Genomic DNA, 15,281 nt, shown 5'->3' on the forward strand with positions numbered 1-15,281 from the left:
AGTCAATAGTTTTATGTAGGTTTATAGTTTTTATAGTAAAAATACTCTCTTACAAGTAAATATGCTACATTTAAAAATACTATATCACAAGGAAATATACTGCAGTTTAAGTATCACACATTATTATATTTATATTATATTATAGTTGCTTTGATTATTAAAACTCGTGCTTTAATTTCAAAGCTGAATTTTACAGCTGTAGTTGATCATAGTGGAGCCAGTTTTAATAGTCAGAACTTATTACTATAATATTAGAGTATTAATATTATTGTATTTATGTTTGTATTATTATTTATAAACCACTGTTACGTCAGAAGCCGCCCCGGGCGTTGCCTGTCGATCTGACACAATCTGAATCAACACAAATATGAATCTACTTACGATTAAAATGAACAGTTGATGATATTAAACCAATATTTATACAGATTATATCAAAATATGTCGAAAATACAATGACGTTGATGTATTTCTAGTCAGGCGTATTGTGTGGGTCCACAGTGAGGGGTCCTTGGTGAGAACTAGCGGAAACCTACGTTTATAGCTGACGTTTGTTTTGCTGCAGCTAACAGGTAATATTTTAGTCTTTATTATATTTATACACGACAATGACGACTTCCATGTATTTACTTGTGTTTTATACGATTTTAACTTTACATTAAAATCACTTTATTCACACTAACTATTAGTTTAATGCTGATAAAACGTTTGTTTACATCAGTAGCCGCCGCGAGCTTCGCCTGTCGAGCGGACACAACCCGAATCGGCCAAATTACACAGTTATTCACGCTTTAGATAATATCTTGATGATGGCAAAACAAATATAATACAATACAAAATACACCAAGCTGTGGCATAAATATAATACACGTGTTTACAGTCAGGCATATCGTGTGGGTGCATAGTGAGAAGGTCCTGAGCGGTAAAACCTAAGGCTACTAATCGATGTTTGTTTTTCTACAGCTAGCAGGTACAACTTCTCATTTTACTCTAACACTCATACGAAATGAGGATCTCCATTCAGGGATTCATGGATCATATGATTCCATCGTTGCACCATGATGATTTAATTTGCTCTAACTTCCTGTTTAAAGCTGCTAAAAACCTTTGTTTACATCCGTGTGTCAGAGCGTTCATTCAAGTGGCCTAGCTGAGCGTGCTAGCACCGCCGATGCTAAGCGTTGTTTTGAACGTGCGTTTCACGCGTTTCTAACGCAACCGCGTGTTTACGTGTTAATAAAGCGGGTCGTTGTTCTTCCAAGGTGAGATTAAAGCTCAGCAACACAGGAGCGCGCTCACGTTAGCATGCTAACTCAGCTATCTGGGCTAGGTGGCTAACGAGCCGTGTCTGCAACGAAGCTGTTGCGTGGGCGTGTGTGTGTGTGTGTGTGTGTGTGTTTGATTAATTCAGTGGAACATAGTTAAATAATCACTTTATTTGATCCATCATAACACACACAACACTTCTCAGGCAGGTGATGAGTGGTCGCTGTCATTTACTGAAAAGATTTTAAATGTTCCCCCCATTTTTCACGATAGTTTTACTTCCTTTGAACATCTTGGTTCAACAGGTAACTCCAAACAGCCAGGACTCAGTTTAATCATTTACAGGCCAAGCACAACAGAGTTATAAATCACATTTTGTATCAAACTATGAGAACATCCTCATCTTAGGTGATTTTAACACACACGTCTGCTGCCCTACTCTTTATCACTGGTTTTATAGAAACACTGGAATCATTAAACCTCGATCAGGCAAAACATCACAAACTCAAAGGGTCTGGATCTGGTCCTTTTTAATGACAACATGGAAACTGAGGATATCTGTGTCGGATCACAAAGCAGTTTTGTTCAATGTGGTTTTATCCCAATTACCTTTTAAAGCACGATGCACCTGATTGTCGCAAAGTTTTAAAACTCTGTCTGCTTTTAATCCACATTTTAACACAGAGTTTTTCGACCACCTCCATGTTGACGTCTGGCCTTCCTGTCACATTGCTTTCTGACGATTGTTATTTCTCTGTCATTTGCCTTTTTGCTTTGCTGTCAAACCACACGTCTGCTTCAGTGTCCATTTCCCCAGCCAGTAACGGCTCTCACGTTTGCAATAGTGAATGGAAATATATTGGTACGTTTTATTGGCAAGGAATAAAAGTGAAAGGAAATATCATTAAATACTAAATAAACTGAACAATGTGGTTCATTTATTCAACAAGGAGATTGATGGAGACGTTTCCAGCCACTACTTTTATTTAGATTGGACAAATTTGGCGAGATGTGGGAAGATGATTAACTTTCTTTTCTTTTCTACTTTTTATGTCTTCTTTCTTCAGTATGCCTGCTGAACGTAAGCGCTCGGTAAACATGGACGAAAAGGAAGTGTGCTCCTTCACTAACAAGGACAAAGAGAAGGACAGAGATGGCGAGAGGCGGCCGGCGTCTGCCCGAGACAAAGCAAAAGACGAGGCCAAAATGAGTGGTAAAAAAGACGGCAGCAAGGAGGAGAAGAGGAAGCGGCTGGAGGAGGAAAAGAAGAAGAAAGAGGAGAAGGAGCGAAGAAAGAAAGAGGAGGAAAAACAGAAAGCGGAGGAGGAACAGAAGAAGAAGGAGGAGGAAGAGAAGAGACAGCAGGAGGAGGAGGAGAGGAAACTTCAAGAGGAGGAGGCCAGAAGATTACGTGAGGAGGAGGCTGCTCTCCTGAAGTAAGTGATGGAGGACTTTTATGTTGTCCCATAGTTTTCTGATGATTTCCTTCATTTCCTAATTGAATTGGCTTAAGGAGTTTTTTTCCGCATGAAAATTATAAATGCATGTTGACATTGTAATATATGTCTGGGCAGAAAAGGCTCTAAATGGAAGTGATTAATCTACTGTTGTGATATGTCAGCTTTACATTTCATTCATCCAGACTGTGTGAATATAACATGACCCTCAAGAAAGCCAAACCCAACACATGTAATCTAATTTTGTCTTGCTTTAGTTATTCATCTTTCTCAATTTGACTGAATTTCTGCAGGGAAAAGGAGGAGGGGCATCAGCTGCACCAGGAGGCCTGGGAGCGCCATCACTGCCGGAAGGTACTCCGCAGCAAGAACCAATGCGCCCAAGAGGGTCGGCCTGAAGAGGCCTTTTTCAGCCGCCTGGACTCCAGCCTCAAAAAGAACACGGCCTTCGTCAAGAAGCTGCGCACACTCACTGAACAGCAGCGGGATTCACTCTCCAATGACTTTGGCTCCCTGAACCTCAGCAAGTACATCGGCGAGGCTGTGAGCTCTGTCGTGGAGGCCAAGCTGAAGATCTCTGATGTCGGCTGCTCTGTCCATCTGTGTTCCCTCTTCCACCTGCGCTACTCAGAGTTTGCTCCATTACTGTTACAGGCGTGGAAGAAGCACTTTGAAGCAAGGAAAGAGGAAAAGGCGCCCAATGTGAGCAAGCTGCGCACAGATCTGCGCTTTATTGCTGAGCTCACCATCGTGGGCCTCTTCACGGACAAAGAGGGTCTCTCGCTCATTTATGAGCAGCTGAAGAGCATCATTGGGACCGACCGGGATTCGCACACTCACGTGTCGGTGGTCATCAGTTTCTGTAAGCACTGTGGGGATGACATCGCTGGTCTGGTGTCCCGCAAGGTGAAAGCTGCTTCTGAGAAGTTCGTCTTGTCCTTCCCTCCGAGTGAGATAATCAACACAGAGAAACAGCAGACCTTCCAGAACCTTCTACGAGAGTACTTTACCTCACTCACCAAACACCTGAAGAAGGACCACCGCGAGCTGCAGAACATTGAGAGGCAGAACAGGTGAGTGTCCTCTGTCTCCTAGCCACTTGTTTGTTTGCTCACCACGATACGACCTCTTAACTCTTCGTTCTCTTCAGGCGTATCCTACATTCCAAAGGGGAGCTGAGTGAGGACAGGCACAAGCAGTATGAAGAGTTTGCCACTTCCTACCAGAAGCTGCTGGCCAACACTCAGTCCCTGGCTGATCTCCTCGATGAGAACATGCCAGATCTGCCTCAGGACAAGACTGTGCAGGAGGGTGTGTGTCTTTTCTATGATTCATTTAAAATACTCTTTTTATGGATGTAGGATGTCAAATTCTGACTTTTTAAAATGTATAATGTCTCTCGCAGAGCACGGTCCTGGCATTGATATCTTCACCCCTGGTAAGCCTGGAGAGTACGACCTGGAAGGAGGGATCTGGGAAGATGAAGATGCTCGAAACTTCTATGAGAACATGGTGGACCTGAAGGCCTTCGTCCCTGCCATCCTCTTCAAGGACAACGAGAAGAGCAACCAGGGCAAAGAGAAGGATGAGGCCAAAGGTAAAAGTAACGAATCGACAGACATAAGCAGAAAGAGACTCACTCAGTTTTATCCTGACTTGTGCCTGACCTGCTGTTTGTGGCTGGTTCAGATGGGAAAGAAGGGAAGGACACGACCACCACTACGGAGGAACTGGAGCTGGAGCTGGAGGCTCTGGACATCACGGACGAACCTCTTGAACTGGAGGGAGCAGACGAGGTGGAAAATGAGGAACTGACCAAAAAACTGCTGGATGAGCAAGGCAAGAGAAAGAGACGCTTTCAGAATATCACCTCCATATGTAGGCAAATTTAATTAAAGGTGGATTTTAATAAGCTTTTATCTTTGTATGTGTAGAACAAGAGGATGAGGAGGCCAACACAGGATCCCACTTGAAGCTTATTGTGGACGCCTTCATCCAGCAGCTCCCCAACTGTGTGAACAGAGACCTCATAGATAAGGTAAAGTACCTCGTGGTTTGCGTCATGACAAATTAATTGATATCATGAAGATTATTCACCATTTCCCCTCATAAATGAGTAATGACATGTTATTGTCGATGACTCCTGCAGGCTGCCATGGACTTCTGCATGAATATGAACACCAAGTCTAACCGGAGGAAACTTGTCCGAGCCCTTTTCACTGTCCCCAGGCAGAGGTGAAATAACTTTTCCTTGTATTCAGCTCTGATGATGATATTGTGAACTTTAAGTTCAATCAGCTTGTTGCTCACTGTGACTCTTGACTTGATAGATGTGACAGAAAAGAAATCAGGACTTTTCAGATGCACCCAGAGACTAGAAAATCTTGAATATTACTTTAAAACACCAGCAGGTTGTGCTGTCATTATAATTTACAGTGTTGACTCTGTCTCTTCTTCCAGGTTGGATCTGCTCCCTTTCTACTCTCGGCTGGTGGCAACTCTTCACCCCTGCATGTCCGATGTGGCGGAGGACCTCTGCTCCATGTTGAAGGGAGACTTCAGGTTTCACGTAGGTTCTCTATAGTTGCACTTGAGTTTTACTTTGACAAAATGAAACAGATTTGGGCCTGAAACGCATTTATTAAATAAATAAATCAGCCACTCAGACACTACGGATCAAATACAACAGTGGGATGTAGTGACACGTGTTGATTCCTTATTATATAGTTTAATTTTAATTACTTTACAAAGTCTACAGAATCCTGACCTTTTTATGGCACAATATTCTGAATGACGTTGAATTTCGGAGGTAATTTTTTTTGTGCTAATGTTTGTGCCCTTAGATCCGGAAGAAGGACCAGATCAACATTGAGACAAAAAATAAAACTGTCAGATTCATCGGGGAACTGGCCAAATTCAAGATGTTCACAAAAACGGACACGCTTCATTGTCTCAAGGTGGGTGAAGAAATGCCATCTTAGATCTGACGCTGTTATTTCTGAGCCGATCAGTGTGGAGGTTTTAACTGGACGTCTCTCTGTGTGTGTGTGTGTGTGTGTGTGTGTGTGTGTGTGTGTCAACAGATGCTGCTGTCTGATTTCACCCATCACCACATCGAGATGGCCTGCACTCTGCTGGAGACCAGCGGCCGCTTCCTCTTCAGATCCCCCGACTCGCACCTGCGTACCAGCGTCCTGCTGGTTAGTGCACGTCACACACAGTCGGTCTGATGCATTAAAACAGACGACAAATGTTTCAATACAAGTTTCGTTCAACCTCGAGAGTGGCTGTTTTCCTCTGGCACTTAATAAGCCGCCTGTGAGACATTTCATACGTTCAGAAAAAAGTAACTCAGAACTATTGGACTAAAATTAACAAAGAAAATATATGTATTAAGATTTTGTTTTGGTAAACAGCTGATTTGTTCTCAAATCTTGTTTCAGGAGCAAATGATGCGCAAAAAGCAGGCTCAGCATCTGGATGCCCGCTACGTGACGATGGTGGAGAACGCCTACTACTACTGCAACCCCCCACCCATGGAGAAGACGGTGAAGAAGAAGAGGCCGCCGCTTCACGAGTACATCCGCAAGCTCCTCTACAAGGACCTGTCCAAGGTCACCACTGAGAAGGTGCTGAGGCAGATGCGCAAGCTGCCGTGGCAGGACCCAGATGTGAAGCGCTACCTGATCTGCTGCATGGTCAACATCTGGAACGTCAAGTACAACAGCATCCACTGTGTGGCCAACCTGCTGGCCGGCCTGGTGGCCTACCAGGAGGACGTGGGGATTCACGTGGTGGACGGAGTCCTGGAGGACATCCGGCTGGGCATGGAGGTGAGGAGAGATAAAACATACTATGATGTAATAGATGTGTATCATCCACTGAACGGTGAGGTAAGGTGCAGCTAGAGGACAAACCAGCTGCTTATCTCTACTGACAGTTCAGACTGTTGATTGAAGAGGAAGTCATGTTGTTCGTGTCAGTGTGAAGAACTATGCTGCATGTTGAAGAACACGTGAGACTACTGTCTGTCACGTGGATTTGAACAACACTAACCAATTGTCTTAAATCTATCACCTCACTGTTCTAAACCAGTCCGACCTGTCAGAGTTCAACTTGTCATAACTCACATTTTCTGACATTTTTATGGTCTTATTGAAACAAACAATATTCAAAGTAAGCCGGAGAATTCAAGTGGAAAACTTTTCAAGTGGTAGCAATACTTTAGTTCCTTTACTGAAGACGTACAATACAGGACCTAAACTTGTTGTGTAGTTGTACAGTCTTGTGTGTCTACTTTTACTTCAGCATAGGATCTGAATACCTCTTCCACCTCTGTCCATTCCCAGGTCAACCAGCCCAAGTTCAACCAGCGGCGCATCAGCAGCGCCAAGTTCCTGGGCGAGCTCTATAACTACCGCATGGTGGAGTCGGCCGTCATTTTCCGCACCCTCTTCTCCTTCATCTTCTTCGGGGTGAATCCGGACGGCAGCCCCAGCCTCCTGGATCCTCCGGAGCACCTGTTCCGCTTCCGTATGGTCTGCACCCTGCTCGACACGTGCGGCCAGTACTTCGACCGAGGCTCCAGCAAGAGGAAGCTGGACTGTTTCCTCATCTACTTCCAGGTTTGTCTGCTTAAGATGCACCTCTAAGTCCTGTCTGTAGTTTGGGATTCTCAGTGTCGTTGTTCTGCTCCTGATATGTGCTCCAGGACATGTCCTGTAAAGTTGTATTAATTTTGCCTGCAGGGGGCGCTGTTGCATAAATGTTATTTTGTGCAAGTAGTTGTTATTACTCATTTTATTCAGTCGAGGGTGAGTGGGTGAAATAAAATAATATTTAGATGCTGCTTATTTTTGTTCTGTTTTGTTTGTTTGCCAGACACAGACGTTTTCTTACAGGCTTTTTATAATAATAATAATAATGATGATGATTTGGAACTTGTGAACCCATTGTGACGAGAAATGTAATAATTATATGCAGGATCTAAATATCTCTCCTTTATGACTCTTATATGATTCTATCAGAGCTGCAGCTCACGATTATTATTTTAATTATAAATTCATTCATTGAATTATTTTAATGTGATGTAGATCTGTGCTATCATCGTCAAAGAGATAAGGGTTTCCAAGGGACTTGTCTGGTCAGATAAAAGCTGAATGAAGTGATGTCCTGTTGTTCTGCAGCGATACATCTGGTGGAAGAAGAGCGTCGATGTCTGGACGCGTGATCACCCGTTCCCCATCGACATCGACTACATGATCAGCGACACCCTGGAGCTGCTCAGGCCCAAGATGAGGATCAGCTGCTCGCTGGAGGAGGCCACCAAGCAGGTCGCCGACCTGGAGAGGGAGGTGCTCGTAAAACTAGGTAGGAGTGACTCGCTCGTCTTTGAAGTCGGTTGTGTAGTTCCGGCACGTCACTGCTTCATGTGTGTGCGAGGGATGTGAGTGCGCAGCAGCCCGTCCCTCCGGTTGAACTGCGCTCTCGCTGTGGTCCCGGCTGAGCGGCATTCCTGAGGGTGTAGGAGGACGTCTGTCCTGCATCACTCCTCACTCCACTGTATCTGTCAGACAGGTTCAACACACACGCTCAGTCAATACACAGGAGTTAGGGCTGATATTTGTCAATGAAATTGAACAATGTCCACTTCAGAGAGTGCTCGTTCCTGTCAGTGGCGTCAGTGTAGTTCCTGATGCCAGTATGACAAGTTGTGAGTCGCAGCTCTACTTTCTACTAGTGGCACAAACACTATTGTTTTACACGATGTTCTAAGCTGTTTCCCAAAGTTGATAAAAAAACATTGATATGATTCAGTGCAGCTTTACACTGATGTTCATCATGAATAAACATCCATAAATGTCGGAGCATGAATGACAAGTCATCGAGTTGTTCAAATTCCTATTCGATCACATAGCGTCTGGAAAGTGTTTCATAATCTCTGTTTCATGTCAGTTATATAATCTTACTGACGACGTGATTTAAATTAAAAAATGACATGGGAGAACTTTTTTAAAACATGAAACCAACATTCTTTGATATGATGTTTTGTGAGGTTTGTATTTATATATATTTGAGTCTGTCACAGAGGAGGAAGCAGGAAGTAGTGCGTCAGGTTTATCTCACTCTGCAGTGACAGCAGCACAGGCTTTGTTTCCCAGTTCCAAGGTGTTGACATGGAATGTGCAGAGAGAAGAGTAAACAGCAGCTCCACCCTCTCACAGACGGACACTAGAAAGTCCCCCGTCCCCCGTCCCCCCCCCCGCTGAGTCAAACACTGGTGTCATTGTTTAACTTTTCATACTTTAACCAGGATCAGTTCATTCTTCAGGCTCTGACTCACACAGAACCTGATCTTCTACTTCCCTCCACCTGCTCGACTTCATTTTTCATCTGTCACCACCGCTGCATAATTAGGTTGTGTAATTGTTTGCACTTATGATTCACGTCGACACTGAAGGACACACTAATGAATCAACAATTTCCTCCTGAATATTTGTTCTATTTTTAACTGGAGCTTTTGTTTGAAGATGCTCTTCTGGGTTGGGCTCAGCTCTGCAGGTATTTGTCACAACCGCCTTTGTGTAAGTCAACTATTAACATCATTATTGTGTGTTTTCATGTAGGTCTGGACATGGAGAAGGACGGTCGCTCCAGCGCCATGAGCGAAGGGGAGGGCCTGGACGAGGAAGACGATGACGGCGATGATGACGAAGAGGGAGGCGCAGAGACCGAGGAGCAGTCGGGCAACGAGAGCGAAACTAACGAGCAGGAGGAGGATGTGAGTCGTTGTTGTTGTGATGATCTAACGCTTCAAAACTTCACCCTGTTCCTCTGCCACCCGCCTGATAACCTGCCTGTGTAAATCATCTCTGTGTCCTCCTCCATCTTCTTGTTTGGGTGGAGATGAGACTAAAGAAACTAAACTATTGTGTTTGTTTTATTGTTTATTGTCGCTGTTTTTTAAGACCGTTTAAAATATCAAACTCAGAATAGTAAATACATGTTTTATTCTATGTTAACAAGCTGTGACTCTTGTGGTTTTTTTTCCTCACAGGATGGGTCCGAGAACGAAGAAGAGGAGAGGGAGGAAGAGGAGGAAGAGAACACAGACTACCTAACTGACTCCACTAAAGAAAACGAGACTGATGAGGAGAACAATGTAAGATCAAACTGTTGATAAGAGATCTTCAGCGATGAACTTATAAATCTTTCTTTCTATAATTTGCACAGTTAGAGATTTTGAGACCCAGACCAGTATTTACAGTTATTTATTTCTTCACGCTGCCTTGGAGAATAAAGACACGTGTGTGACATTTGTTTGGTCGTGTTGTTCTTCCTTCTCTGCAGGAGGTGACCCTCCGCGGCGGTGGACTGAAGCACGTGGCCTGTGCTGAGGACGAGGACTTCATTCAGGCTCTGGATAAGATGATGCTGGAGAACCTGCAGGTACGACCTCTCGTTACTCAGAGTGTGTTAGTGAGTTAAGTTCTCACAAGTGAAACAGGTTCTGCTCGCCTGACTCTGACTCGAAGGAGGGAATTGAAACGTTTTTAAACACTTGATCCAAACATCCCAGAATGACTCTTCTCACGGTGAAAGTTAAAAACGTTTGTGTGTGTGTGTGTGTTGTCACTGCAGCAGCGGAGCGGCGAGGCGGTGAAGGTGCACCAGCTGGACGTGGCCATTCCTCTGCAGCTGAAGAGTCAGCTGAAGAAGGGCAACACCGGGCCACCGTGCATCGCGGAGGGAGACGCGGACATCTCGGACACCATGCAGTTTGTGATGCTGACACGCAAGGGCAACAAGCAGCAGGTAAAGGTCACGCAGGGCGGCCGCTGGAGCTATAAACTATAAATAATGTTTTATTCTTGGACAAATATCAAATCCTCTTGAATCAATGGATTTTATTGATGGTTTTAGCTAATGGTACTGGATTCAACCAGCTGTGAAAGTGATGTCAAGTCTTTATAGCGACGTACAGGGGGATGTTCAGGTTGTTTTGTTTTCCTGTCGTCCAGAGCAGCAGCATTCGATCTTCTCTTCTCTAACTTAGTCTCCATTTGCTCCTCCTGGTTGTTTTGAGAGGTGGAGTCAGCATCAATAAAAGCTTGATCACCTTCAGTTTGACCCCACGTGTGGTTGGCTTAGTGACGTCCAGGATCAGAACTGTAGAGCTGTACAGTGTGTAGACGAGCAGCTGAGAGCAAACACACACTTTCACTGTCCCTGAAATTCGACACACACACACAGAGCTCAGTCTAACTGAGCCCAGGAATAATATTGACTCTGGCGTGTGTGCGTGAGAGGCCTCACTATTTCAGAGGCCTGTTTGACCGTCTGAGTTTTAAACCTGCGATAGTCTCTCATATTTAGTACTACATATTTGCTGATGGTTTAGGTTGAATAAGGGGAATGGGTGATGTCAACAATGTCCTCGAAGACATAGACGGTCAAACGCGTGTGTGTTATTTGTGTTATTTGTGTTATTTGTGTTATTTGTGTAATTTGAGTGTGGTTTGAGGCAGAGACTGGTTCTTGTACTGTAGGGTGTGTCCAGCGTTTTGAGGTTTAATGGAGCGCTCTGTCCACACGGCCTCGCTCTGTTTTAAGGACAGATGCCAGACACACACACACACACACACGCACACACGCCAAAAAAGAAATCATACATTCATATGAATTTTGGAGAGAACACAGAATATCTTTGTAGGTGTGTTAGTGAGGCGCGTGGATGGGAAATGACCTTTCCCTTTATGTAAACACACACCGCCTCACCAGAATAAAATCCTGTGTGTGTCTGTGTACATTACACCCAGAAATGAATCAGTACACCAATGAATTTTATTCTTCCACACAGACGATGGCAGTGGTGTTATATTATATTTCTGGTTGTCATCTATTCATAACCCAAACCCGTTGTGTGTTTCTGTTGTAACTGGTTTCTTCATCGTGTGTGTGTGTGTGTTTCTTGTCGACAGTATAAGATCCTGAACGTGCCGCTGTCATCACACCTGGCGGCAAACCACTTCAACCAGCAGCAGGCCGAACAGGAGGAGCGCATGAGGATGAAGAAACTCACCCTGGACATCAACGAGAGACAGGAGCAGGAGGACTACCAGGGTACGACACGCGGCCGAGTCACAGAGTGGAGTGTTTCTTTTTATATATATATATATGTATTAAACTATGTGTGTGTGTGTTCTAACAGAGATGATGCAGTCCCTGGCTCAGCGTCCGGCTCAGGCCAACACCAACCGGGAGCGCCGGCCTCGGTACCAGCACCCGAAAGGCGCTCCCAACGCCGACCTCATCTTCAAGACGGGAGGAAGGTGAGCCGTGATCCACTACAGCCATCGTCGCTCACACTTGAAATCTGAAGTGCTGAATGTCTTGGATCAGGGCTCCTGGAGTTGATCATGTACTGACTCCCCCCCCCCCCCCCCTCGTTGGCACTTTCTTTGAACAGAGATGAGTTTGGTGTGAAAAGAAAGGAAAGAGCAGCGAGAAAGGCAAGTGAGAGGAGACAGGAAAGACGAGTGAGAGAGAGGCCGACGTGTAACGTAGTTAGAGCAGCAGGAGACGTTATCACCAGAGAGGAAGCTTCAGCACAAAACAATAAAAAAACAGAGTTTGCACTTTTAACTGATTCAGATTTTCACTTTTTATTTCTTTGATGACCTGAAAACATCTGAAAATAAAGTTTACACATAAACGTTGACATCACCTTGTGTCGTATTCAGGTTTATTTGTCTTCGGTTACAAACGAATGTATTTACGCAAACAAATCTGAACACAGACGTCATGGAAACGTGTTCCTCTGGTTCAGCTCCACTACAGTCATGTCCTGCTCTGTCCTCTAGGAGACGCTGATAGGAGTCTGGGCCCAGGCTGAGCGAGCAAGAGAGCAAGTGAATAAGCGTGCGAGAGAGAAAGAGAAGATCGGAGGGGAAACCGGTCGAAGATGAGGAACGAGTCCTCCAGACGCCCACTGATGATGCCGGGACAGACCAAACCGCTGACCCCGAACACACACACCCGCAGCCTGAGGAGGAGAGACGCAACCAGGAGCCTGGGGTCAGAGGTCACGGGTCAGAAAGACGTCTCTCTTTTCCTTTTTTTGTCTGTTGCCTGAGATGACAAAAAAAAAATCCCTCCACTGTCCGGACCAACTACGACGACGACTGAGCACCTGACCGTGCGGCCGATGGCGAGACGGGACGGGGAAGCGGGACAAAAGGATCAACACCCGCCGTCGCAACAGTTGGAGGAAAACGTGACTCATGTTAACGAGTTTAAAAACCTGCGAAATTTACACGATACAAGAAAAGGATACTGATCCTCTTTTTTTTTTTCCTTCCTTATTTGTTTTTTGGAACCCGGGAACACGTCTGTTTGGTCTAATTTTTTTGACAAACTGTCGAAGGCAGCTCTGCGACGGGGACGAGGGACGAGGGACGGGGACGAGGGACGGGGGCGGCGAGGTTCGAACGCTGGTGGCGTGTTCACAGACAGTTTGCACAGTGACGCAGAGGAAGACGTTGATGTGTTGCACACAGACAAATGGATGGATTTCATGTTCTAGAGGCGTGTGTTGATTCAGAGTCGTGCGATACCCAAGCTGGAAAAAGTTCAATGATTGATTCATCTGCGGATTATTTTGTTAATAATAATTTTTGAAGCAATCAACAGATTAAAACCTCAAAAAAATCAAGTCAACTGCAAAATAAAATGGAGAAAAGCTGCAAAACGTCTTATTTGAGAAGTTTAACCTGCAAATAATCATCCATCAAAACAGTAGAATATTATGTTTCTGAACTTCCACAATTTCTCAATTATGTCCTGGAACATAAATTCATTTTCTGTCATAGACTAATTGATTAATCATTGAACGGTTGCAGGTTTAAGTTTTCACCAGCACTAAACAACTGGAACATCTTGAACACCTGATTTCATGGATTTGTAATTTCTTGGGAGACGGGAACACGAGAGAAACAAGAGATTGCGCCAGATTAATGTTTTAACTAACAATTAATCTGCAGTTTATTTAATCAATTAATCAACTAATCGTTTGTTGCAGAGAAAAAGCCAATTTCAAATTTGTTTGCTTGGGAAAAATCAACTTGAGAGCGGCGTTGATCTTCTCACGAGGGAAGTTCAGTACCGGCAGCTCTGAGTCAACGTTCGCCACAAGAACAAGAGTCTCACGCCCATCGGACGCGTTCCGATCTCAGCATCATCCAGACACCTGGACGCTCTGGAGACGTGACGGCGTCCAGCGACCTGCTCACTGATTGGACACCTGAGTGTACATAGTCGCCATTTTCTCCACCTCCTGTCTCGCTAGATGTTTTTTTCTTCTCCTCCAGATTCAGGAGCATCTAAGAGTTTGTTTGATTTGTGTAACGTGGTAAAAGCTTTTTTTTTCTGGGGGGGGGGGGATAACCGTGTGCCTGGGCGTCTTCCATAGTGACGACAGTGACTTTATTCTTTTAGATGAGTTTTACCTGTTGAGCCCATAGATGGAGAAACCCCCTGTGTGTTCTGCTGCATGAGCCTGTTCTGCACCAGCTCTGTGACTCGTGGGGACGCGTCCGGCGGGGGCTCTGGTTTAGTTCTTCTGTGTCTACATTCAAAACCGTTGTTCCTTTTCCTGCGAGAAAACAACAACAACAACAACAGCAGCAGCAGCTCACGGCTTCGTGTTTTCGGCTCATGACTGACACAAGTGATCACAATAAATATATATGGAGATGACTCCTGTTTGACTTTCAGGACTCGTGTGTTTGTGGCGTGTGCGTGTGCGTGTTTGGAGAGGGTGCGCCTGTTTGTCCGCGTCTAATTACAAGGCAGCAAACGTAAGTATTTCCTCACTTCCTTCCCTCGCTCATGTAAATACTGCTGAGCATTCCAATCGTAAAGGGGCCCCGCAGGTAGAAACCTATTGTTGACCCCCGTTGCACAATGAGTTGTCATTATTTCCAAGAAACCAAGCAGCACTAAGAGCTGAAGGGATCATTTGAGTTACTAATTACTGTTGTTTATTATAAATTCTCATATCAACATGTGTAATCTGTTTTAACCAGACCGAGGAAAAGGCCTTGGACGTCGGCAGAGCTTTTATAAGTATATGTATATATATGTTGGGAATTTAAACAATTGATACTGGTTTTAAAAAGGGACTTTTGTGTTTTAACCTCAATCAAACCTGCAGCTAATTCTAATCCAAACCCAAAGAAGTCTGAATCCTCCATCGCTCCTCTGAAACCCTGATGATTGGTTCTATATCGAATCGCTCCTCACAGAGACACATGTACAGTCGCGGTCGTCGGTAAAGAAACCGTCTGTTGAAGTCTCACGTCACAGTCCCGGTCCGGACAGTTCACTTCTGTGCTGCTGCTGCCGCTCGACGCACAAGAGGTTCAGTGTGAAAACTAAACTTCCTGTAACTTACCTATGACACAGTTCAGCGGTTAAAGGAGCAACACAAGCAAAAACACATTTCCTCAATTTAAGGATTTTCTTTTAAATCATGAGACTTTTCTTTTTCTTACATATTTT

The 15,281-nt window shown here is 44.6% G+C and overlaps 1 protein-coding gene across 4 annotated transcripts; it reads left to right on the forward strand.

Annotated features, from left to right (window-relative positions):
* The first annotated feature begins 472 nt into the window (after window positions 1–472).
* upf2 (UPF2 regulator of nonsense mediated mRNA decay) lies at window positions 473–13,420 on the forward strand. 4 transcript variants are annotated; one of them, XM_034577704.1, is made up of 21 exons: window positions 490–569; window positions 2,331–2,699; window positions 3,014–3,793; window positions 3,871–4,031; window positions 4,126–4,317; window positions 4,410–4,559; window positions 4,655–4,758; window positions 4,870–4,955; window positions 5,181–5,289; window positions 5,564–5,677; window positions 5,804–5,920; window positions 6,164–6,553; window positions 7,070–7,345; window positions 7,907–8,090; window positions 9,347–9,501; window positions 9,778–9,882; window positions 10,071–10,169; window positions 10,362–10,535; window positions 11,702–11,843; window positions 11,932–12,052; window positions 12,584–13,420. In XM_034577704.1, exons 2-21 carry the CDS (start codon window positions 2,332–2,334, stop codon window positions 12,591–12,593), a joined length of 3,837 nt encoding a protein of 1,278 aa, XP_034433595.1. In that variant the 5' UTR covers window positions 490–569; window position 2,331; the 3' UTR covers window positions 12,594–13,420. The 4 variants fall into 4 exon arrangements, with proteins under 4 accessions (XP_034433598.1, XP_034433595.1, XP_034433597.1 ...); XM_034577706.1 differs by having other exon boundaries at window positions 12,587–13,420; XM_034577705.1 differs by lacking the exon at window positions 490–569 and adding an exon at window positions 872–967.
* Window positions 13,421–15,281: the final 1,861 nt, after the last annotated feature.

Source organism: Hippoglossus hippoglossus, chromosome 23 (assembly GCF_009819705.1).
Source record: "Hippoglossus hippoglossus isolate fHipHip1 chromosome 23, fHipHip1.pri, whole genome shotgun sequence".
NCBI classification, from domain to species: domain Eukaryota; kingdom Metazoa; phylum Chordata; class Actinopteri; order Pleuronectiformes; family Pleuronectidae; genus Hippoglossus; species Hippoglossus hippoglossus.